The 25,645-nt window shown below is 43.4% G+C and overlaps 1 protein-coding gene across 2 annotated transcripts in view; it reads right to left on the bottom strand.

The window, feature by feature from the left end:
• LOC147703626 (zinc-binding protein A33-like) overlaps positions 1-23,226 on the bottom strand; it is a 231,186-nt gene extending 207,960 nt beyond the window's left edge. For both annotated transcript variants that reach the window (XM_086931967.1, XM_086931966.1), the window contains exon 1: positions 22,398-23,226. In XM_086931967.1, coding sequence (XP_086788093.1) covers positions 22,398-23,072 — 675 coding nt within the window. In that variant the 5' untranslated portion in view covers positions 23,073-23,226. The remainder of the gene's footprint in view (positions 1-22,397) is intronic.
• Between the last annotated feature and the right edge of the window lie 2,419 nt (positions 23,227-25,645).

Raw genomic sequence — 25,645 nt, forward strand, 5'->3', positions numbered from 1 at the left:
TGGAACACCCTTCCCCTTCACCTAAAAACTGCTCCGACTCAATGTTTTTAAGAAAGGACTAAAAACTCACCTTTTTAATACAATAGTTTAAACTGTTTCTCTTATGTTCAGTTATTAGTCACTAGACCTCTCCCAAACTGTTCTGCCTTCAGCGCGCCAGGATACTATTTTTTTAGCAATAGAGCGCGATATAAAAGCCTTTAATAATAATAATAATAATAATAATAATATCCACCCACGCATGGGAATTCAGACGTTTCCATCTGGCTGCGCATCCCAACCGAGAGCGGAGTTCAATGGTATGAGCTGCATAAGGGCTCTATTGTCTCAAAAAGAAGTGGCCCTGAGCTCGGCCCGTGAAACATGTCCTTCACATAGCTAACACGCACAGAGGTGCAGGCACTTTTAAATACCGACTTGCCGTTTCATTTCTGCGAATTAGTTCATCAGATCTTTAATGCCTCCTCCACGTCTGGCTTAGCTCATTTTTTTAAATTGGTTAGCAGTGGTCTTGTGACTACATTTGAAAAGATTTTTGGTGTTATCCCTGCTTTCTTCCATTCAATATTTTAGAGCTTGTTTGGCGGATTTCCTGTTTTGCTGGCTTTAGCTGCGGGCGTTTTGACATTCTGCTTCCGAAAATATGGCTGCCCATCCTGCGCAAGAAGCCGCTCAGCCCCTACTGATGCTGTTTCGCAACCAGATGCTTGATTACTATGGCACCCTGCCGCTTGCGACTAAGCACGGCATTTGGATTATCGTTTCGATTTTCCTATTTCACATGTGTCCAGCCTGCGTTTCATTGCCTGAGCTGCGATTTTGACTGGGCCATTGATTTGTGTCTCTGCTTGCCGTTATCTCCTGGAGTCTATTTTAATCACCTGATGGGCCCCGTAGTTGCTCACGAGTTGGTTTGTTCTGGCGAAAGGATTATGGCCTTGGCAGCGATGCATGGACTAATGGGTCCGTGGGACATCCCCGCAGCGGCGCATGAGTTTCTGGCACATAGCGTTCTTGAGAACCCACCGAGTTGTCCTCTGATGTTGCTAGAGGGTCCGGTGTTGGAGGAGCACGTATGTTTTCCCATTGCTTAATTGGATGGCTGAACTGTTTTCGAATGATGACAGTGATTTCATGTTGGAGGCTGTGGCTACCTATTTTGCATATTCTATCCACCCATGAGTGGCTTTGGAGACTCACTATACGGGCACGTGACTTTTAGTAATTCTGAATGGTGCCATTTTTCTTACGAACAATTTACATCATATGTTCTAGGCCTAGGATTTTCTATTAGGCCTCAAGTTCGAGATTTTTTACATTTCTGCTTGGCCACTATCGGCATTCATACATTTTTTTTTTATACATATACACACATTTAGCTTGGCTCAATATTATTGAACTCTGCTTTCATGTTATGCCTTTATCATATAATTGGCTTGTTTCTTGACCGTCCTCTGATCATTTGGGGGGGTGTCATATAGTTAATGCTTTTCTATATATTGTGTTAAGTTAGCATGAGTTTATTAAATGTTTAAACGACATATTTTCCTTCGGCTTCAGTTTGCACACGGCACATACTTATTATTGTAGCTTTCAACCTAGACGAAAGATGTGATTTATTGAGAATAATATGTTATTGCTCTGATATCAGTCGCGCCTGGTACACTCTCTGCACACTGAGATCTATAGCCTCTAAGAATAACCTAGCAAGGTTGCTGGGAGGCCTGATCCTCGCACCACATTAGACATAACACAAATAATGTTGCTGCCAACATTGGGCTCTACACGGGTTTAAGATAGAGTTACTGAGAATGCAAAAACACACTTGATGGTGCTTCGCATGGAGAGAGTTGGTAGCTGATTGTGATCTTTTGCTGACATTTAGAGGTATGGGCCCGCCCTGCTAAAACCCAAATGAGACCTTCTTAGATATAATATAGAATGCTAAATAGGGTGCGCGAAATATAGGTGATAAAGATTTCTATAGATTTTTGCATTATAATATGCTATCACCGTTCGCTTACTATGGACTAGTGACTATGCTGATAACTGATTTTTATAATATGTATGTTGGTATTATATAAGATACTGCATTTGAGAACCTTGCATTGAAAAATAAATATTTCAAACTTGCACGTGTGTTCTTTTACTCCCCGTTGTGGTTTGAAATGATTATAAAGCGAAAGAGTGTTCATGTGTTCCACGATACCTGAGGTACCCTAAAGTTCATGTTCTGGTTTGTCTAAGTCATTGGGAGTTTGTTATGACCAATGAGACACTGTAGCTAGCTCGGTAAGGGGATTTGATACTAAGGTGAGTTTTGGGTCACCCTAATTCACCCAGGTTCTAGATCTCTGTGCACAGTTCTGTGGGAGAACGGAAACCTTGCTACAGTATTAAATTAAATGAAGGAGATCGTACCAATTACATATAAATCACATTTATACACCAATGCCGAGAAGAGTTTTACACCAACAGAAAATATTCTGATGGCAGTACAGACTGCTGTGGAGAGAGGATTGGCTCAAGGGAAACAATTGGCGTACTCCAGTAACAACCTTTGGGGCTGTCACAAAAGAGTTTCGAAAGCTAAGGCTTTACAACTGGTGGAAACAGTGGCTCAACTCTCACCATGACATATCTAGACTACAGACTTTACTCTACAAACCCAAGCATACCTGCAATATGAAAATACCCTCTGCCTAATAAAGTCATGCCTCTTGATTAGTAGGATTACATCTATACTGACAGTTCTGCACAGCCTGTTATAGAGACAAAACAGCAACTTTAGCTGCATGCACAGTTAAGGGTGGTGAATTCCAGCCTGGAAAGACCTACACACAATCACTCGGCAAGTGCACAGATGTTAGAACTAAAAGCTCCAATTCTGGTAGGAGAGTACGGATCCCAAATTCCCCACACTGATAGTGTGCGATACGCATTATTGTGTCCAGTCTTATAAGGACTATCTACACTACTAGAGTCAGAATCAATCAGAACATTTGTAAAGCGCACTACTTACCGGAGAGGGTCTCAAGGCACTGGGGGGGGGGTGCTGCTAGTGCTCGAATTGCCAGGTCTTGAGGAGTCCTCTGAAGGTTAGGAGGTCCTGGGTCTGCTGTAGGGGGATGGAGAGGGTGTTCCAGGTCTTGGCGGCGAGGTGGGAGAACGATCTGCCGCCGGAGGCTGCTTTTCAGATGAGGGGGAATGTAGCAAGGGCGAAATTGACAAAGCGGAGCTGGCAGTTGGGGTGTAGAAGCAGAGTGGTCTGTTGAGGAATGCTGGTCCAGTGTTGTGCTTTGTGTGTGGGTGAGGAGCTCGAAGGTGATCCTCGTGACGGGGAGCCAGTGCAGGTTTCAGGTGTGGTGTGTTGTGGCTGGGGCGAGGGATGTCGAGGATCAGGCATGCGGAGGTGTTTTGAATGCGTTGGATTAAGTTTCCAAAGAGTACACCTAAAAAAGCACAAACCGCTATGGGGACAAGGAGCTAAGCTGAAATAATGGTTGCCACAAAATAATGTGTTGCACACCTTTAGTCATAAACATGTAGGAATACATGTTACAGGGAATTCCATGGCTGACCGTCGCAAAAACAGTGTGAACGTTTGCTGTGATTACTTGTTTTCCAGCACTATGATGGACCTTATGATGGCTTTCTACACTGCATGGGGACACCCATTTGCCAAAAAGCTTCCCAGCAAAGTACTCCTACCAGTTATGTGCAGAAGACATAATATATTTGCTCATATTCACGGAGTGCGACAATAGAGTAGTACCCACTGGTTGCATGCTAGGTATAATCCTAACAGCACATAAAAGCTAGGCATCTCCACATGCAGGGGTGACAGCTACGATTTCCCTACCTCAGCAATGCTATTTTTGGCCAGGTCTTTACAGATGAGGAACTTTGTTCTTAAATGTGACATCTGGCAGCAGATGAGTTCCATCGTAGCATACTCACAGCAGAAACCACTTCTGATCTCAAACAAGTCAATTACTTGTGTGTACCTGGACCATTGTGGCCCCTTACAACAGGATGAGGCTTACAAGTACATCATGGTTGCAGTGGATTCCTGTTAAAGATTTCTATGAGTTTGGCCACAGCAATCAGCGAATGCCCGAAATTATAAATGATCGGCAAGTCTTTATCTGAACATATGCAATTGCCAAATTCCATTCAGGCTAGTGTTTGGTGTTTGCCTCTATGGGTTACAAAGACACCATGGGAAAATTGGGTGACTGTGTGGTACTTCACCCCCATCGTCTCGAGGGAAATTCAGTAGTGGAAAGGAAGAACCTAGACTTAAAGCAGTCTTTAACAGCAAGGGTATTAGGCTCAGGTGGCAGTTGAGTACATCACCTATATCTGTTCCAGAGAGCCTCTAACATCTGCTTCGAAAATCCCTGTTGGACTCCCTACGAGATCCTTTTTGGGGTTGAAATGTGGGTTCCTGACCAAGACTGTCCCAGCACAGTGGCGAGAGAAACTCCCTTTGACATCAATGAACTTTTGGCTGTTTTACAGGAACTGAAGAACTACTGGGATGCGCAGAGCCAGCTTCATACAGTGGGCAGCTGCTAGAGCGTCGACTCCTGCTCAAGTGGAGGTGGTGCCTGCCATAGACGACCAGGAAGGGACGACAAACTCATGATTACATCACAAGTTCGACCCAGGCTTCTGAGCAACACTGCCAGATCCACGATCCTACGCCCCTCCCCCATCTTCCCCTCCTTACCTTCCACCCCCTCCTCCTTCATTGGTGGCTTTCACGACGAATTAGTAGAGGGTGATTTAAGACACCTGTAGTCTTGCTGCCGTCAATTGGACTGCTCCCCCCCCGAAAACGCGCACTACTTACAGCTCGATGTAAATGTCAGGATTCAGGGCATCTGTTAGACTTCACATGCCAGATATTCATTGTTGCCATTGTGGAGAGCTATGAACTAATATATCCGCTCAAAATGACACTTGTGATAGCAACCTATGTTGTTCTTGGTTTGAGTTCTGTACTGTTACTACTGTTACTGCCTATTAGTCTATGTAACACCTATTATGAATCTGATCCAACATGCACGCAGGGTCTTGCTCTTCCTACTGGGAATTTTTAACCTTTATCATTGGCTGTCCCTGCTTATGCCTCATATTGAAATATATCTACAAGTTCGATCATTCTGAAAGATGTTGCTCAGTAATGTTGACACTTGAAACGCGGCTGGCCCAAAGTGGTTGTAGGCAGCATGCTGTGTTAATGCAAACCAATGCAATGACTAATTGACAACTTGAATGGCACTGCACCAATGGAGATGTCGGCCAGAGCTTCACCTGGTTGTGGGCGTTGAGCTGTGTAACATAAATGCTAATAAAGGTTTTGAAAACTTTAAAAAAAAAACACAGCCAGTGCAGAAGTGAAGGAAGCATCAGCGCATTAGTGTTTGGCTCCCAAGATTGGTGGACTGGTCGCAGTCCAGGGGAAAATAGCAGACACGTAATTATTTGGGATATTTTATAGAATGCCTTTACCAGTTTTGGCCGTTGAAGGTACCAGAACAGTACTTCTGCCGCCCGTTGTTGGTTGCTAAAACAAGAGATGTCTGCCATTTTATCTTATCAAAAAGCATTATGTGCCGGGTTCTACTCAGAAGGCCACGTGGGATATTGAGTAGTTACCAGTCTCCTCTCACTGCTATACAGGAAGTCCCAATGGAAGCTTTGACCAGCAATGAAGCTTCTATTCCACCAGCTGGGAACAGTAAATAATGAAGTCTTTTCTACCTGCTACATTACAAACTACAATACAAACTACTTTAGAAAACACCATCTCAGTCATCCTGGAGCATCGCAGAAAATCACGCCACAGCCATGGAGCCAAGGAGAACAGAGAGCACACACCAACCACCTTTCCAGTAGGAAGAAGCAGAAAAGTTCCTAACGGCCTGCTCTCAAGCCCCACTCTGCAAAAACGAAAACCCTCTGCTCCAGCTACATCAGAATAAATCTGTATATTCCACAACACCTCCTCATTCAAGGACTGTATTGTCACTCCCAGGGCTTGACAAATCCACTCGCATGGTGGAGGACGAGCTATTTTTAGGTACTCTTCGCCCTTTCTGGCAAGTAGGAAGACAAGCTAACTTTTGTCCTCTGTCTTTGAAAACGGAGCAAAAGTGACAAGATAACAAGATTTAAAGGCATTTTTATTGCTCACAAAGGGACTAAGCAATAAAGATGCCTTTAACTTGTCACTTTTGCTCCGTTTTCAGAGACAGAGGTCAAGTAGGTTGCAGTTGGGTCGAGGGGATTTTCCAAGTGACTAGACCTGCAGGACTAGTACAAATTTTCAGATTTGTCGAGCCCCGACTCCACTGAAATGTTCCAGAAAACTTAACTATACACTTAAATCTGCTCTTGCTGTACTGTACAAGGTAACACCGCTCTTGACATTGCAAATACTAAATAGAACAAAACCCTACCGGATATCGTAAATCTGCATGCAAAGCACAAATGCTTTTATAAACTTCTCAACCTTTCCTGACTTCTAAAACAGTTACAATCTCCTCAACTTTGTGTGGCAAATGCATCTGCACTAAAAAGGTGCTCATTTGATAGGTGAAAAAAAAACCAAGGTTCTGTTACTCTGTCTTCTCTGGTGCCAATGGTACCTCAACTTTGTCAACCAATCTTCTGAAACAAAAAGCACCAAACCCCGACAAAAAGTAATTTGTCACACCACTCCAACCAGAATATGACAAAAAAAAAAAAGCTGAGCGGGAAATGGAAACTGGATTGGCAATAGTCCAGCAACAAAAAAAACACAATCTAACTGCAATCCTAGCAATGCAAAGTCAGCAGAGTGTTCCGGCATAATGTGTAAAGCAAACTTTATATGCACTTCGCCACCTCTGTACCATCACCACAAATGCTGACCAATTCCTTCCCATCTACTGAAGAACTCTGTACCATCCTGTCCTCCTGTGCTTCAAAGTAATTCACTGTATGTACCTTCGAACAAATCATGTAGTGGTCAATTCTCAAAAGGACCAATCACCCTCCTCTCGATCATTTCTTTCTTTAACTTCTCCCTCATCACATGTGGCAATTCCCTTTCCGACTGAAGATGTTTCATCATTCTTTGTATCCTCAGCAAGCCAATACAAATTCTTCCCAAGTTTGCTGCCTCGATCAGGGAACTTTGCTAGCCCTAATACACACCCTTCCCTGTTGTAGGTGCCCTTAAAAAGAAACTGCTGCTGCCCCCTCCCCCACCCCTGCACCCTTCCTAATGTCTGCCTGTAAACAGTTGGCCCAGACATTTAAATGGTGTGTGAATTCTCCTACACTACCAACACTTTTGACTGAAGAAATGCTCCAGAACACATTTTTTGAAGCCCCCCCACATGCAGATGTAATGTTGTCTTGCCAACCCATCCACCCACCCCAAAAAGGCTCATCAGGAACAGTCAACCCACTGCCATGTGTCCCCTTGGCTTCGCCTCATTCACACTTCATCTTTAGGACTACTGTCTCATAGGCAGGCCAGGTCCACAAAATCCTTGTGTGATTTCCTTTATGTCCAGGTATTTAAGTAAAGCCACTGCCCATTTTTTGCAATAAATGCTGGTATATATTAAAAAAACTCTGAGTCCACATTTCAATATTTACTGACATTCTAGGACGGCTCACCAATTGACATTACTCTTCAGAGCCCTGCTTTCTTCCTTGGTGGCTCAAGTACTTTGTTTTACAAAGCACCACAACCCCTCCTAGTTATACTCATCCCTTTAACTACAGTACTCGAACCGTTTCTCACCTACAGCTACTGGCTCTTCATTAACCCATTCAGTTTCTCCTTCCTCCAAGTGCGGGCACTTCCATCTTAAGGAGCTATGTCTTCTCCAAATCAACTTCCACCATCTCATTGATGCAAACTCCATTTGTCCTACGCAGCTCGCTATCTCCCACTCTACAATCATACCAATGCCACTTTGATGATTTGTAGTGCGGAAATGATGATGCATCCTCTGCTCTTTTCCACAGCATCAGCAAAGCCTTAGACAACCTCTTCGGGCCAGCGCCCTAGAACTGTGCCATGCTCTGCAGTGAGCAGGTGCCATCTCAGGACTTCTGCTAAAACCTTCTCATTTCACTCCCTGGGCACGTACCTGAAAAGTTTCTACTTGTGTTAGCCATGCAAGCTGCCTCAAGATCAATCGCCTTTGACCTGCCTCTCCCCCAAGGAACCCGAATCTACTACCCACTATACTCCTGTACAAAGGGAGGAGGGGTCCCAGGATACAATGCACAATAAGTACAGTTCAATAGAAATATAAACACATAGAATCAAATAAAGTGTACATTTGTTATTTAATCACAAAGTACCTGCGCATCAGCGCGCACAGCTCATGTTAACATAAACATCCGGATCCGCCACGGAATCCACGTGGGGGTAGGTGTTGCAGGCTGAGACCGCACGCCGTTGGGGTCTGACTCCCCTGTGCAGGTCCCACAGGAGCAGACTGCGGGGCACCTTAGGGATCACCCCAGGGTCGCATTAATCGAAGCAGGACCAATTGGCCTGCTTCACAGACCAACCAAGTTAAGGTTGTATATAAAATCTATATTTCACTGTGTAGTACTAGTCACCATGGTCCTGAAGAATTGCTAGTTTAGCATGAAACATGTCGACCACACCAGAGGGTTGTAGATAGTTCTGCCTGAAACTGCCGTAACGCTCTATCTCCCCTCCCACCATTATAACCAAGGGAGTCAGCCACGTTAATAAAAATCCTGGTGGACTGACCAACCTTTTTTTAATCACCACCACCTTCTCACGACTACACCTTTTGCCCTCTCACACGCATGCACCATATGGCAGGAACAAAAGATCTCCGCTAAAGAGCCCCTTCGCAGGTGCCTGTCTGACATTGCAGCGCCAGTCTGACGAGAAGCAGGACCCATATGATGAAGCATGACACCTAGCTTGCTGGGTGTGTGAGGGTTCTAGTTCCCAAGAGGGGTTTCCTCCTCTTTCCCTCCCCCTCTTGGCTCTCCCTATACACATTCACACCCCTCCATCTCAGCCTTTCTGAGGAACTTTGTGCTTTATTTTGCTTAACTATTGTCCTGGACTTGCACACTGGACCCCGCTAATAATAAAAATTGTCCAGCCATAGTTCCCTTCTTTGACTAAATAAATGACTAAATCAATGCACTTAAAACTCTCAAGAAAGATGAGGCCTCTGGCCCAGACAGCTTTACTGTTAAGATTACTTGGGCAAAGTACAAAAATAATTTAACTAAATTGCATGCTTTAATCTCCTCTTTTCTTTCCTCTGGTAATTTTTCAGGCACCTTACTGGAGGCCCTGATCTGTCTTTTCCCAAAGGAAAGGATCTACATTATTGCAAAAATGACCAACCCATTTCCCTAGTAAGTCCAGCAGGAGCAGTACAGGACCACCCTAGTGACCACAAACACCCAACTAACCAAGAAAAAGTGATCAGCGGCCACCAGCCTAACACACATGGAAGCAAGGACTCCACAACAGGTGGTCATTCAGTAGCACGCAATATCTATCCGCACCAAACCTGGGTTGCCAAATCTAACCTAGAAACAAAATCAAAACGATCATTCCTCCACAACCCAGTATTGCTGAAAAACATAACCCCAAAGAGCAAAGCCCCAGAAAGGGCAACAAAGTGGAAAAACCACAAACAAAATTCTTAAGTGAAGAGCGAGTCTGCAAGTGCCTAAGTAACAGAAATTCAGTGAACAACTGTCAACCAGTGTACAAAGACTTTCGGGTGTTGTGGGTTAATAGGCGCTCATATAAAGATAAACATGTGTATCCAAATCCTCCAATATGATTGGTGCTTCCAAGAGGTTAGGAGGCAAACTCCCCACCTCCACTGATTTTCAACCACAGTTGAAAATTACAATAAACACAAGATCTGAGCACACAAAGATTATATAAATGTCCACATATGTAAGTCCAAAACTTCATTCAAACAAAGCTTCTTGAAAAAGTAATTTTTATTCCATTGGGATCCAATCCTTGTGCCAACGCGTTTCGCCTAGGTTAAAGACACCTACGGCTTCGTCAAGGCTGCGAATATCAGTGTCACTCCTCGTCGTAGTGCCCCTTCTGTGCGTGTTGTCCAGGCTAATCGGCCTTGGAAAGTACGACAGCACGCCTCGGGGTTTTTAGTAAGGCAGGAGTGGTTAGAGTAACATGAAGATATTATAGGTCAGCCGGATCGCAATAAAAATTTTAATATTCCGGTCCACTATTGTGTTCTCCCGTAAGAACCAATATCTTGTTCTCCGATTGTGGCGTCCTGCCTGTGTACCGTCAACCAGTGACTTCAAAAATAATACTGTTCGTCCCAGAGTACAAGTCAAAAGGACGAAGGGACACCCTAAACCGTGGTAATCTTCTCCAAATTTTAAATGCATTCAGCAGTTTGGCCGGGATCAGAACCCAAGATCTGCGGTCAGTAGAATTCGAAACTTTCAAAAATATTTCGGATCAAGAGACAACTAGGACAGAATGAGCAACACCAGAACTAGCAGGGAGAATTCTTAACAAAGAATCCCAGTTAGAAGCTTGGGGAGGGGGGGAAATCAGAGTGCATCAACAACGACCAGTTGGTTACCCAGACCCACTGCTCCACCATCATTTAGATTCTAACAAGAGGTCACCCAACAGCTCGAGAAGGCACGGTCATGGCATCTCAGACCTCAAGGGAGCCTGTAGTACCTCTGCAGCCGGTCCAGATGCACTCAGCCCCACAACTTGGGGTCGTCGGAGTCAAGAAGGAAGCCATTTCCCAACAGACTGGTCCTGGATATCTAAAACTAAATTTAAGAACGGAAATCCCATGACCCAACATTGAACAGGGAAACAAAGGGAACTTAAAACACTGCTCATGGAACATAAATGGTCTCAGAACCAAAATCAGCGACAGCTCACTACTATCATATCTTCAAAAATTCGACTTCGTACTCCTGCAGGAAACCTGGTTGGAGGATCCCCTCCATCTCCAAGGATATAAGACCTAGCACCTCTCTGTAGTTCGAAACTCAAACTATGGTCACTCCAAAGGAGGACTAACCATCTATGCTTCGATCAAAGTCATATCTACAGGAAAAGAACTAATAAGGATAAACACTACATCCCTTGAAATAATGGCAATGCAGCTCGAAATGCAGGGCCAAAGAAATCTACAGCATTTAATTTTGGTAAACATTTATATTCACCTCAGGGTAAGAACAGCGCAAAGCAGTTAATAGTTGAACTGAAAGCTAATAACGGAAGAGGAAGCTTCAAGCTACATTATAACAGGGGACTTTAATATTTTTCTTGCGGAGGTCAGACCACGACCGTTCAGAAGATGACAGAGCATGGGGGATCTTCTCCCAGGATAAATACAAGTGGGGCAAACCAACTAAGACCTCGAACGATTTGTTGAGAGCTGGAATCTCCATCCCTGGTAGCGCTAAATGGCCGTATGCCAGGGAACAGGCCCCCAAGCCCCAACCTTCCATAGAAAACTAGTTACCACCACAATAGACTACACCTTCCTCGCTCTACCACTTTTTGGCTTAACAAAGGACTTTTAAATTGGGGTGTCAGACTACAGCGATCACCAACTGCAAGAGCTCACTCTTGGTATCCAGGGCACCGCCTTAACATACGCAAACCCGGACTGCTATCCAACGACTAGATTTCAACACAGAAGAATCAAATGCAAAATACGCTAACCAGAAAAGCTATCAGCCGCCGCAAAAACCCTGTGGGAGGAAACTAAAGCCCCTGAAGGAAACATCGTCCCCGCCTGGGAAATCTTCACTAAAGCTTTAGGTCAATCAGCCTCTTCAGTAGTTTCACAACAAGCTAAAAGCACCAGCACAAACAAAGCGTTGGGGTGGAAAAAAGCCAGCAAATCCATCTCATCAAGTCACCATGCCAAACTAGGGGAGAAATAAATAGAGCAATCCGCACCCTCCGCCAAAATAACCTGATTAATGGTGCCCCAGAGGTATTAAGAAAACTTCGGACTAAAAAAAATAAAATCTGGTGCGCAAAAAAGGACAACGCGGAAACCCTATGGGCAAAACTATTGTATGACGCAAATACAAACAGCGCAAGATTCTGGCAAACAGTTAAGAGCATTGAGAACCCATTGGCACAGGGGATTAATTCCCACATAACGGAGGATGTTTGGGCAAAATACTTACAAACCTACTTTAATTCAGAACCATACAGCAACCCGCAGAAAATAGTGTATCATGGTGCCCAACCACCCCGTTCCCTCCAAGAGAATGGATTACCACTCAGTTGCTCTCCCAAAATGATTGAGAGCAGAATTAAGCAAAGCCATCAAGAGGGAGCGCCGGGGCCCAATGGCTTGCCACCAATATTATATAAACTATACTCAAAATATTGGTCCAGCGCATTACTACCACTCTTTGACAACATCGCCGACACAGGAACAAACCCAGAATCATGGAAAGGCTCAATTATTTCCCCCATTTAAAAAAAAGGCTGTAAGAGCAACCCAAAAACTATAGGCTTATAGCTCTTATCGATATGGAGGCCAAATATGCAGGCCTTATATTGGCCGAACTACAGGAATGGGCCAGGGAAAAAACATTAATCCCCAATCAATGAAACAGCGTTCCAGGAAAACCTGGGAACTACCACAAATATTCTGGCCCTCCCTCTCCTAGCTGACTCCACAAAAGCAACGAGACAACCACTATTCATTAGCTTTATTGACTATAAAGCCGCTTTTGACAGTATTGACAGGAAAACTATGGTCAAAGCTAGCTGGATGGGAAATCCCTCCCGCTCTCCTGAACCAACTAATTTTTATTACACACTGAGACATGGGTTGAAATAAAACTGGGGAGCGGCACAATCGTGTCAAGGTGGATTGCAAACACCAGAGGTTTAAGCAGGGCTGCGTCCCTGCCCCAACCCTATTTAACCTCTTTGTGGCCGACCTTTCAATTGAGCTAGACAACTGTAATCATTATGCACCAAATCTGTGTGGCCTCCCCTTTCAAACTTCCTGTATGCTGACGACTAGTTACTGATTAGCCGAACCCAAGTTGGCTTACAACACTTAATACTACAAACAACTTTGCCACAAACAACGGGTTGGAAATAAACTTAGAAAAGTTGAAAATGATGGTACTAAACCAGCGAATCGCAAACAAACGATTGGGATGTCAGCTGGGAGAGAGTGAACTCGAAGTGGTCAAAGAGTATAAATACCTGGGAATAATCTTTGATAATAAGCGACCGTACGACCAGCAAAAAGAGGCAATTCAAAGGCGATGGACCCTCCTAGTAATCACCTTAAAAAATCTTAAAAATAAAACAACTTGTCCAAACCTGCACTCCGAGTGAAGCTCTTACCAGCAATAACCTACAGCAGTGAGGCCATGCGAGGGAAGGACGAAACAACCCTGGACAAAACGGTTTCTAAAGCGATAAGAATAATATTCAACCTTCCGCAAAATACTTCCCCAGCGCAACTAAGGCTCGAATTCGGATTACCAAACCAGGCAATAAACTGGAAGGACGCGTACGTTAAAAGCTGGTATAAAATAAAGTATCAGAAAAAGGGTTAACCCAAAGGAGTCACTGGGACCTGAGTATTTAGCGTTAAGAAGAGGGGGTCCCAGTAAGAAGGACGTATGAATAAAGAGAATTTAGAGAATTTAGAGAGAAGAGAAGAGAATAAAGAGTCTAAATTCTCTTTATTCATACGTCCTTACTGGGACCCCCTCTTCTTAACGGTATAAAATAAAGAGCGCCGCGCCCGGATCACTAAATTCACTTCTATGGAAAGAAATATCAAGGAAAAACTACCCCGCCTTGGCCTACCTTCAATCAAGGAAGAAGCGTGTTAGCCCTACAGAAACATCTGGGAATCTGGACTTCCTTTTAACAACATCAAAGACCTGATTAATAAGTCGATAAACCTTGTCTCCACTGAAAAAGACCAAGCAGACTTAAATAGGGGGGCACACAGCTGGTTTGTGATTCAAAGTTATTCAAAATACCCACCACAATTGGCTAGGCACCAGCTTCTCCAGATCACTGAAGGAAAGTTTCTTGGCAAGGAGGATGGGGATTTTACCTTTTAAAATGCACATGCCCCCCTGGAAATGCTCATTTTCAACCACCCTCTGCAGATTATGTGGGGAAACTAAGGAAGATGTGTTGCATGTGCAAATCTCTAGACCGGGAGAGGAGAGAGTTGTTAAAACCACATAAATTAAATGCAGATCCGGTCTTGCAGACCGGCAGTGAAGGTGTGTTTTGAGGGGGCCAATGTTAGATTAGTATGCAGTTTTGTCCGTTTTATGAAAGTAAAAACAAAACTAGGCGCAGAAACCGGATAATAACCATTTACATCCATGACCCCCAGCCAGGTGATCGCATACAATCTCTACCCCGCATAGACACTAAAACTAGCGGGCCACGATCCAACAACCAACCATTTAGATCTATGGAAAAGGGTGACGATCTAAGTCCGGGACTCGCATACAGACTTCGCCTGAATTAAAAAGCTTATTATAATTTTATCACATGTATTTTCAACCAGTTTAAACTCTTGTTTTTAGAACATAGTAACTCTTTTTTATGGAAATATGAAATTGTGTTCCATGTCTTTATTTGTTTTTTTTATAACTGTATGGACTGCTAAGATTTTAATTAATCAAGCAATAAAGACTTACTTCCTTACTAGTTAACAGATTACAAAATATTTTCCAATTGGTTAGCTCTTAGATTGGAATCTCATCTCCCTCAACTCTTCGATAAGGAACAAACAGGCTTTGTCAAAGTACGATCTATCAATGATAACACGCGTAGGTTTTGACATTTTTTCCAAGTCACTAAATCTTTCAAAGCCCCCTGGCTGCCACTGTCCTTGTTGCTGAAAAGGCTTTTGACAGTATATTGGCCTTTCATTTTTCAGACACTAAAATGATTTGGTTTTGGCCCGAAAATCATCTCCTTCAATTCCCTGCTCTACACGAACGCTAAAGCTGCAATTTTTACCAAGGGTCTCACTTCTCCCTACTTTACTCTTCACAGAGGAGTGAGACAAGCTGTCCTCTATCCCCTTTTCTTTTCAACCTAGCCCTAGAACATTTCTTATCCAAAATAAGACCAAAGCAGTCCATTATGGGTTTCACCTCAAACTCTTTACAGGTGAAACTAGCTGCAGATGATGTTCTATTTCTTTCTCAACCTCATGATTCCCAGGCAGCCTTTTTAAATGAAGTCCAATCTTATTCCTTGGTCTCTGGTTACAGATTAAACAATGATCAGTGTGAAATCTTATCCTTAACTAAATATACTTTTAAAGAAGATTTTTCCATTTCTAATTTTACTTGGAACCCCCTTCACATAAAATATCTTGGTATATGGTTCACCTCCTCCATTAAAACATCAATTCCTATAAATGTATTAAGAAGCTTGGCTCCCTCACATCCAAATGGCATCTTCTATATATTTCATGTTGGAGACGTCTCAACACTATTAAAATGATGTTAACTCCGATTATTCTTTATCTTATCTCTAATATTCCCATACCCATTACTACAAAATGGTTCCATAAAATTAACTCCATCCTTACTCCCTTTCTATGGCTGAATAAAAAATCTAGACTGTCCTTACTAAAGTTATCGTGTCTGAAATCTGAAGGTGGTGTTAGCTTCCCTGATTTTCCCAAATATCATAAAGCCTTTTTACTAGGACATATCCAAATGGTTGTCTGACCCTTCTCCTGATTCTCCACTATGGATTGACCTAGAGAGTTCCTTCCTCGCCCCATTTTCTTTTCAAGAACACATCTCTTGCATAAGAAAACCCCAAATTGTATGCACACCAATTCAACATTCTTTTAAAAGTTAGAACAATCTTCTTCACTTTGAGCCACATGATTGACACATCTCAATTCCATCATATGGCATAATAACTTCATCTGCATTAAGAATAAACCGGTTTATTGGAAAACCTGGATGATAGGGGCATTCTATGGGTACATCAACTATTTGAGAATGACACTTTCCTCACCTTTTCAAAGGCATGCTGTCTTTCACTTGCCTCCCTCATTTTCACGTACATTTCTATCTTTACTCTCAGCTATACTAGATTTTCACTCTTATTTTAAATCCTTGCCTTACCCCTCTCCTTCACCAGACTATACTTGGTCAAGCATTCTTCGTAGTTTGCCTAAGGCCTCCACTCTTTACACCTGCTCATTAAGCCCATCCTCGGCAAAAGCCAAAACAAAAACGGAGCTTTCCTGGGAGACTGACCTAGATACACATTGGCCCATATCTGTTTGGGATAAGAGTTGGACGAAAATCAGTAAGTCTTACAGAGCAGATAGCGCTACACAAACTTTTTTATTTATTACAGACTACTGTTAACACCAGTTTCCTTGCATAGAATACATTGACATTCCTGATGTTTGTTGGTCATGCTCATTTCCACGGGTAGATCTTCAACACTTTTTTCGTGTCCACAAGTTTTGCAGTTTTGGAAACAAGTCTGGTCACAAATTATTACTATTTTTGGTGCGAACATTCCCCTTTCATTTGCAAATATTTTTCTGGGTAGCCTCCCCAGTAGCTGGACTAAAATGAAAACACACAAATCATTGTCCTAATATTGGCTGCAGCTTTTCAGCAGATAACAAAAAGCTGGAAAGATGCTTACAAACTCGTATTTAGCTTGGTGGCATTTTGTATGTCACAATAACAGACTCTACGACCTTTGTATTTTCCAGGTCTCTTGAAGAAAAGAAAAAAAACACGATTACATTTATGGTCTCCTATAACACAATGTTTAAATAATTACGCTAAAAGATATTTTGCTCCAGTACCATTTATTCAAGAAGTTGCTCAACCGACTTGAATTTTCTGTTTGTGATCATTCTTATGTTTTATTCCATTTATTCTTGTTATAGTTGTATACTTAACAATTTTGAGCCTGTTTCTACCCTTTTATTCCTGCCATACATTTTCTTTTCTTGTGTGATTACCTGCCTATATGCTATTAATGATACCTTTCGCAATGTATTTTGATGTTCTATCACTTGATACGTTGATGTTCTCTTTTGGCATATATTCAATAAACTTATCTTTTGAAAGTTAAAAAGTTGTGCTTCACTTTAGATCAGTGATCCCTGAGCACTCTTACTTTCCAGCCATCCATAGATTAAAGATATCAGTCTCTTAAATTCTTCTTTTAATTTTCATCCATTCTAGCCAACACGTGCTTCACAATAACCGAGTTAATCAGGGGTAGAAAACTATATGAAATGACAGTAAATAAAATGGCATAAGTTTTCAAGCACCAAAAGATATCTGCAAAATTAAAAAATAGAGTTGACGAACACTCAACTCAAACACAATTAATATGACCCTCAACATTACTGGTAGAAGTTCCACATGTTTCAAAAGCATGTGTGTTTCATGGTCACTGTAGTGTAGGGTAATACAGACGCATATATTTTGAATTAAAGAGCTCCACCTACATCTACGGAAGCGTCACCTAAGTTTCAAAGCCAAAGTGAAAAATTGCAGTAGACTATTCAGTGTCCAAACAAACATACTCTCGAAACCAAACAAACATGCAACCAAGACGGATCAAAGTGAGGTGACCACACAAACAATTTAGAATAATCACTGCCATGGTATAATGCTCGCCTGTTCTTAAAACTTCTAACGCAAATCAAAGGTAACAGTGCAATCACGGTGTTTAATCATGATACCTGAAATGTGTGGCTCTATCAGGGTATCTGGTAAATATGTCCAAAACGAAAATAATGTGTTGGATTGTAGAAGGGTGGAGTGATAGGGTCAGCTCGGAGATCAAATACTTAGGGATTACGATTGTTAATGCGGTGGACGAAATTCCCTTGCAATTTAAAAAGGGTAGCCAGGGAAGTTGATATTTTGCTCGCTAGGTGGAAGAACTTGCTTCTATCAATTTATGGACGTGATAACTTGGTAAAGGTGACAATCCTTCCCAAGTTAACACATCTTTAAGTTTCTCCCTTACCTGCCAGAGGTCAATTATAGATAAATTACAGGGGTAAATAGTGAGTTGGATTTGGGCCTCAAGAGGGGCCAGATTGGCTTGGAAAAAGATTAAACGTAAGCTGGTCAAGGGTGGCTTAGCTCTCCCGGATCTATACCTGTACTCTAAAGCATTCAAGTTTAAAAATATCCAAATGCTGTTGGGAAAGCCAGATAATTCTTCCTGGAGTAAGGTACTAGGAGAGATGACTGGGGAGGCGGCTGTCGAGTTTCTATGTGTTTGGTGCACCCAAGTATTTTAAAAAGGTGCAATTGAAGGTTCTGAATTCTCCACTCTCGTAAAGGATATGAAAACTGGTGTGTGTAGGTTACTATTCTGATTTTGCACCAATATGGGATTCCCCAGGTACTCCAGCCTATATGAAGGACCAGCTGAGCCTCCCACTACACTGTACCAGGATTGTTACCTAGGGAGATTTGATGGTAATGCAAGATTTAAGTTTATCCAACTGTCCTCCTGGTTTTTGGCCTTGAAGGTGCAGATCGAGGGAAATTAGGAATTAGAGTCCTCTCTCCAAGACATTAGATCTAAAAAGGAGGAGGTCGCTCTTTGGTATTGGAGACTCCTGGAAGCGGACTATAAAAATAAAAAAAAAACCTGGATCAGCACATACAGTATGGGGAGACATCTTCCAAGAGTCAGACATTCAGTCAATCTGGTGTGACTCTGAAATTACTATATTCAGTTGTCAAATCAGCGTCTAAATCACTTTCACTATTAATAGACTATATTGGACACCTTCAAAAATTTCTACATTCGCCCCTTCACCCAAACCAAGGTGCAGAAAGTGTGGGTTTCTAAAGGCCAATAACGATCAAAACTTTTTTCGAGTCCCCCAAGATAAAAGCGTTTTGGTACAGCAAGAGCCCACTCTAAAGGATATATTTGGGGCAGTAATAGTAATAAATTCACAGTTGGTTCTCTTGGGTACGGTTGTGATTACATTCTTTGAGTAAGGAGCAGTGAGGCCTTTTTTTCTAGTTGAGGGAGGGAGGGAGGGAGGGAAATCTACAAGTGGGCAGATCCATTGCCCCGGGAAGTTGCAGAGTGGATTAAAATGGTTACCTGGGTTGCCCGCTCCAGGTGGAGTGGGCTTTTGGGAAAGATCTGACCTGAATGAAGGTTGCTCCAATGATTACACCAAGGTACCGCCCTGTGTAGAGGCCCCCTGGTCAGCCTGAGTTGGGCGGGGGGGAGCGGGTGTGGGGCAAGAGCAAATGCATTGGACCACGAGGTGCACAGATAGAGCGGCCCTAGAGTTGCAGACGCTTTGATATACGAGGACAAAAAAAAAAGAGTCTAAAATGGGGCTGGAAAATAAGTGTGTGACAGTAAGTAATGAGTACCATGTAACAGTATGTAACAACAGCTGCCGCTGCATCTGAAGTGTGTTAGCGGAACAAGAAACAATGTTCTTCACACTCTCCATTCATAAAGAAGCCTGGCTTCTCACTACGTGTACTTGCAATGTGCTCAGACACGAGCAAACGTGCTGCCTGGTTGACTGGATAACAAATGGAATTGTTTTTATGGCGTTTCCATCAATAAAAAGCTGTTGGACAATACGAACGCTGATGGCCAGCCCTTTTACCCAATGCATAAAGCTAGCTGAACCACAGCTTTCAATGCTGAAAGCGGCCCGTTTTAGTGTATGTGTGCGCATTTTGTGCAGTTGGTTGTATGATGGCGCAGGGCGGGTTCTAGGATTTTTGGGGCCTGGGGCTAAGTGGAATGTGTGAGGCGCCTCTAATTTACATAAGTGACACCTTCAGGGCTCAGACTACTCCTGGGCCTCAGCTCACCTCTCTGCCACCCACCGGCACCTATTTCAAACCTCATATCCGACTGTAAAGTTCTGACAATTGGTGCCCCACTGTGTCAATGGGCAGCCGGCAGGAGGCCTAATTGCAGGACACCTGTTTTTAAGCCTCCTTGCAACTGTCACAAGATGAAGTGTCCCCCCTACCCTAGACTTCCACACCATCGCTGATGCGCCCTAATGGAGGGGCCCCTTCCAGTAAGCCCAATTGCAAACAGACATCGCTTCAATGGGATCGGCAGGGGTACACGAGGTAGGTATGGTGGTGTATTGCACTGATGCGGGGCCCCATACTGGTGGGCTGCGAGCGAGGCCCTGGGCAGCTGCCCATATTGTCCATGCCTAGGGACGGGCCTGAGGGCAATAGCTTGTCAGGCTGCTGTCTTTAAGTGAGATGTCAAAATAGTTCTTGGTTTCCTCAGAGTTATACAAATATGGTCAACTACCTGGTATATTTTGCTCTGAAAGATGACAATCCTAGCTAGCTGACAGGGCAGACTTTCAAAACCTGGAGGGCTGCCATTCACCAAGAGTAAATGCCCCTATGGCCACGTTAAAGGGAAGCCTCCTGCAGTGTAGAAGTGGTTTCAACGTTTTAACCAGGGTGGATTTTCCTTTCCGGCCCTGCTCGGTGAATCAGCTGCAGCATCTAAAAACCTTCATGAATGCACAAACAAGTAACATGCCAATGGTAACCAGAGAGATTGTAGTTAATTATCAATGGAAAACCCTGGCTGCACTAATCCACTTACATTTTGTCTACACATAAGTAATACTGCACCAATAGCCCATATAAATCAATATTTTTAGTCTCGTTTTTTAATGTAGCAAAATTAAAAACAAATGCTTTTTTATAACAGAGCATGTGTATTTGTAAAAAGCGCACGTTTGCGGAGAAGGGTATCTTGGCGCTGAATAACCCATGTTTATAATTGCCACTTAATGGTACTCATTTTATAGACTTCAGAAGCATGAAAGGCCGCCCCGGCCAAATTTCAACCTGTGATTATGAAATCAAACAGGCTCCTCAGTAGACGCACTAGTCCTATTTGCCACCAGACCCCAACATACTATCTATAATGGAGGCTTAAGCAGAAATCTCCACTGATAAACAGATTAAGAACCTAACAAAAATTGCATGGAAAAATAAAACTACAAATAGCTTGAATACCTAATTTGTCTACAATAGCTAAACTCATCCAGATTCTCTCCCCATCAGTGGGCACAATCTGAAGCTCCAAGAAACAGAACGGGTAAGGTAGGCAAATGGAAATCTCAGGCACCATATTAATACGAGTAGGACTAGGACTAGGAGTACTATTTTCGACACTAATAAACCACTTCTCGTACCACACCCATAAGGTAATACCACAACCATACATCCAGGCCTACCTGTACTTCATCCCTCACTGGCCTATGCAGTCCAGGGCAAATGTAGTAATAGACAAGATGTGCAAAAGTGGAATGGACTTGGTGACACGAGCCTGCCTTTCGGTCCCACGCCCTCCTCGCTTTTCAAACAAGAATTTCTACGTACTCGAAAAATCAAAAACTGCTGAATGAAGGTCATCTACTGCACTTCCCACTTCACTCGATGAAAATACACAAGAAGCAGAAAAATACTGCGGAAAATTCGGGAGCAAAATAGTCAAATTGGCTAGCTGCAGAAGAGTGGAACAGACTAAACGGCAGAAAACATAAACTGGATGAAAAATATACTAATAAAAAAGTAAATTTGTCAAGAAAAAAGTAGTAAAGTAACGTACAAGTTGAGCGATGAAGTGACAAAACGCACAACAAAAGAGTAAGCGTTACAAGGGTTACAGAAAACAGACTACATGAAAAGAAAAATCAGCAGGAAAAAGGGGGGAGAAAGGGGAAGAAAACGGTAGAAATTGCAAATAAAAGAGCCAGAGCCCGAAGAGCAAGAAAAATAAGAAATATGCCCAACGCAGAAAGAAAAACACCGAAAAATAAACAATCTGGTCTCATAGGTCTCCCTCTTGCAGGAACCTGAGTGCAATCTGCTCGTCAATAGTTCTAATTTATGCAAGATAGTTGGTGATTTAGTGAATATACAGGCTGTAGAGTTCTGCCCGTAGGTCGCAGGCTCTCATTTACAGAAAACCTTAAAGCAGTGCACATACTATAGATGGACATTCGTGCTCATCACAGGTCACGCTGTCTTAGTGAGGTAGCTAGCTCTCTACTAGAAGGAAAAAACACACACATACACATACATATACACATATATACATACATATACATAAAAAACAAGCATTTATTCGTAAAAATACATTCAAGTCGAACCCAAATGCCCCTTAACTTCCAAATCAATGTAAAGTCTCGATTTCTATTCCACATAAGGCCCACAAACCAATCCCTCTATTAAGCGTGACGCAAGCCATTCGGCCTTTCCCGCGCATCCAGTACCTCGTCCCTTCTTACCCTTGGTGGTGAAGGTCTGGCTCTCCGAGTCGCTGGAGAGAGTTGTGGAGATCTTTTTGCAGGTAGTGGTGAACATTTTGGAGAAAGCAGTTGGGATTTTGGAGAAATTGGGCACTTTCGAGAGATTTGCTGGGATCTTCTGGAAGGTGTAGGGGGGTAGCTAGAAGCGAGCTGCTGGGGTCTTGTGGAAGGCGGAGGCGTGCACTTTCGAGTGAGAGCTTGGGGTTTTGGAGAGGGGGCTTGGGGTTTTGGAGAACGGCACTGTGGAGAGAGGGCGTGAAACTTTGGAGAACGGCACTGTGGAGACTGGGGTAGGGATTTTGGAGAACGGCACTGTAGAGAAACTGTTTTGGATTTACACTGTAGAGAGAGAGTTTGGGATTTTAGAGAAGGGCACTGTGGAGAGAGGGCGTGAAACTTTGGAGAACGGCACTGTAGCGAGGTTTGTGGGGATCTTTTGGAAGGAAGGGACTTTGGAGAGAGTTGCTGGCATCTCCTTGAACTTGAAGGAATGCATTTAGGGGGGCTCGTGGAAAGCCGAGGCGAACACTTAGCAGTGAGTTGTTGGGATGTCATGGAGAAGGACACGGAACGTTTAAGCGGAAGTAACTGCACTCCATTGGAAGGTGGAGGTGGGCACCTTAGAGAGGGGCTTTGTTGTATATTGGAAGGCATGGCCGGTCCTTAAGAGAGGAATCTGAGTTTGTATAATTTCCGGAGAACACTGCTGTGGGAGCTTCCTTTACGCCGGGACGCGATCTGTTTTTTCCCCTCCTAGAATAAGCTACTTGCGAAAGCGGGACCCCTACTACAGAGAGGACTGCACTCGAGTTTGTCACTACGCATCAGTTTGGCGGTTCTGCCTTTTGGCCCCAATTTAAAACATCACGTGAAGAGAAACACATTGCAGGTGTGGCTTGAAAACACGCCCAACTGACTGTCAAAATAAAGAGATAAGACGCCCGACTAGCTGCGATAAAAAGTCCAATGTGGGTACCGTAACGATGCTGATTAGACATTTAATTATACATTCCAAGGTAAACATAGATAAAAGCTGAGCTCCTACGTTACCAGAGGGATGTAACTCCAGTAATATATCATTTAATACTTTTAATCTAGCGTTAACGCGTGGTGTGCGGAAACAAATACAATTTACTGAATGAATACAGGGATTGGCTGGCCCGTGTATATACAGTCCCCGAATCCCGCCCTAGAATTAAACATAATAGATGCTTTCTGGAAGTAGGAGACTTGGTGTACAGTAATTGAACCTGCTGGATTATATTGTTTACACGAGCACAACGATTTTATTTGAAGAAACGCACGTTACTGGAAAGCTTGTCCCTCAAAGCATAAATATGATTGACATATATCACCCCCAGACTGGGCTGCGTTTCGAACCGTGCCTTATGAATGAAAAAACAAGAAGATGAGAACGAAGTAAAAACACTAAGGGGGAGATTTACAATCCCCTTGAGCCACTTTTGCGTCATTTTTAACATGGGAAAAGTGACGCAAAAGTGTCTCAAGGGGCTTGTAAATCTGCCCCTAAGAGGTTTATTCACAAACCCCTTGCTCCACAGGTGCATCACTTTTGGTACCGGCGGCATCACTTTTTCCCATATTAAAAGTGACTCACCGGTGGCGCAAGGGGTTTGTAAATAAGCCCCCAGAGCAGGATAGAAAAAGCGCAACACAAAATAGTGGCGAAAATGAATTGTAGTTACATATTTTTGTGGCAACTTGCACCACATATTTTCTCCTTTGCCTTGGTCTTTCTTTCTGCACCATGGCCCTTCTTTAGGCTCAATCTTTCTTTTGCACATTTCTTCATTGTCTGCACTATTTCTTTTTAGGTCTCTCTGCAGATAGCGTTATTTTTATTTACCCTTTGTTACCAATTCTGTAAAATATAGATAGGGTGGGCATATTTGCCAACATTTTAAAAGAGGAAAGTGGAAGATTAAAAAAAAGTTATTAGGACAATGTATTTATTCTCTCAGTGACAACTATTGAAGCAGAGGCCATTTCAGGGGGAGACAGCTAACATTAAGCTATTTGGGTTCAAAAATCATGAATCTCCTGCCTGAACTAGGTCTGTTGGCATGTATAACTGGCTTTGGCTCCGCCCAGAGGGGTATTTTTGTGGCCTGGAGGCAAACTGCCCCACACTTTATGGGGTTTGGCATTAAATGGTCTGGGCCTATTTACTCAGGAAATCCCTGATGACGAACATGGTGGTGGGGTATTGGTATTGGTGGTGGTGGTATTGGTGGTCATGGTTCTGGTGGCATTTGTGGTGATGCTATTGGCCGTGTTGATTGTGGCGGTATTGGTGCTATTGGTGGTATTGGTATTGGCAATGGAATTGGTGGTGGTGGTAGTATTGGATTGGTGGTGGTGATATTGGTGGTGGTGGTGATATTGGTTGCTGGTGGTATTGGTGGTGGTATTGCTGGTGGTGGAGGTATTGATGGTGGTGGTGGTATTGCTGGTGGTGGCATTAGTGGTGGTATTGGTAGTGGTGGTATTGGTGGTGGTGGTAGTGGTGGTGGTGGTTGTGGTGTTGGTATTGGTGGAGGTGGTGGTATTGGTCGTAGTGGTGGTAGTAGTGGTATTGGTGGTGGTGGTATTAGTGTTGGTGTTGGTAGTGGTGGTATTGGTGGTGGTGTTGGTGATAGTGATTGGTGATGGTAGCATATGTAGTGGTATTGGTGGTGGTGTTGGTGGTGGTGGTATTGGTGGTGGTGGTGGTTGTATTGGTGGTGGTGGTATTGGTGGTGGTGGTAGTAGTGGTGGTGGTTGTATTAGTGGTGGTGGTATTGGTGGCATTGGTGGTGGTATTGGTATTGGTGGTGGTGGTATTGGATTAGTGGTGGTGATATTGGTGGTGGTGTTGGTGGTAGTGCTATTGGTGGTGGTGGTATTGGTGGTACTTGTGGTATTGGTAGTGGTAGTATTGTGGGTGGTATTGGTGGAGGTGGTGGTATTGATGGTGGTGGTGGTATTGGTGGGGGTGGCAGTATTGGTGGTGGTGGTATTGGTGGTGGTGGTATTGGTATTGGTGGTAGTGGTGGTGGTGGTACTGGTATTGGTGGTGGTCATGTTATTGGTGGTAGTGATGTTGGTATTGGTGGTGGTATTGTTGGAGGTGGTGGTATTGGTGCTGGTATTGGTAGTGGTATTGGTGGTTGTGGTGGTAGTAGTGGTATTGGTAGTGGTGGTATTGATATTGGTGATGATGGTGG

Source organism: Lissotriton vulgaris, chromosome 7 (genome assembly GCF_964263255.1).
Source record: "Lissotriton vulgaris chromosome 7, aLisVul1.2, whole genome shotgun sequence".
Taxonomy (NCBI): domain Eukaryota; kingdom Metazoa; phylum Chordata; class Amphibia; order Caudata; family Salamandridae; genus Lissotriton; species Lissotriton vulgaris.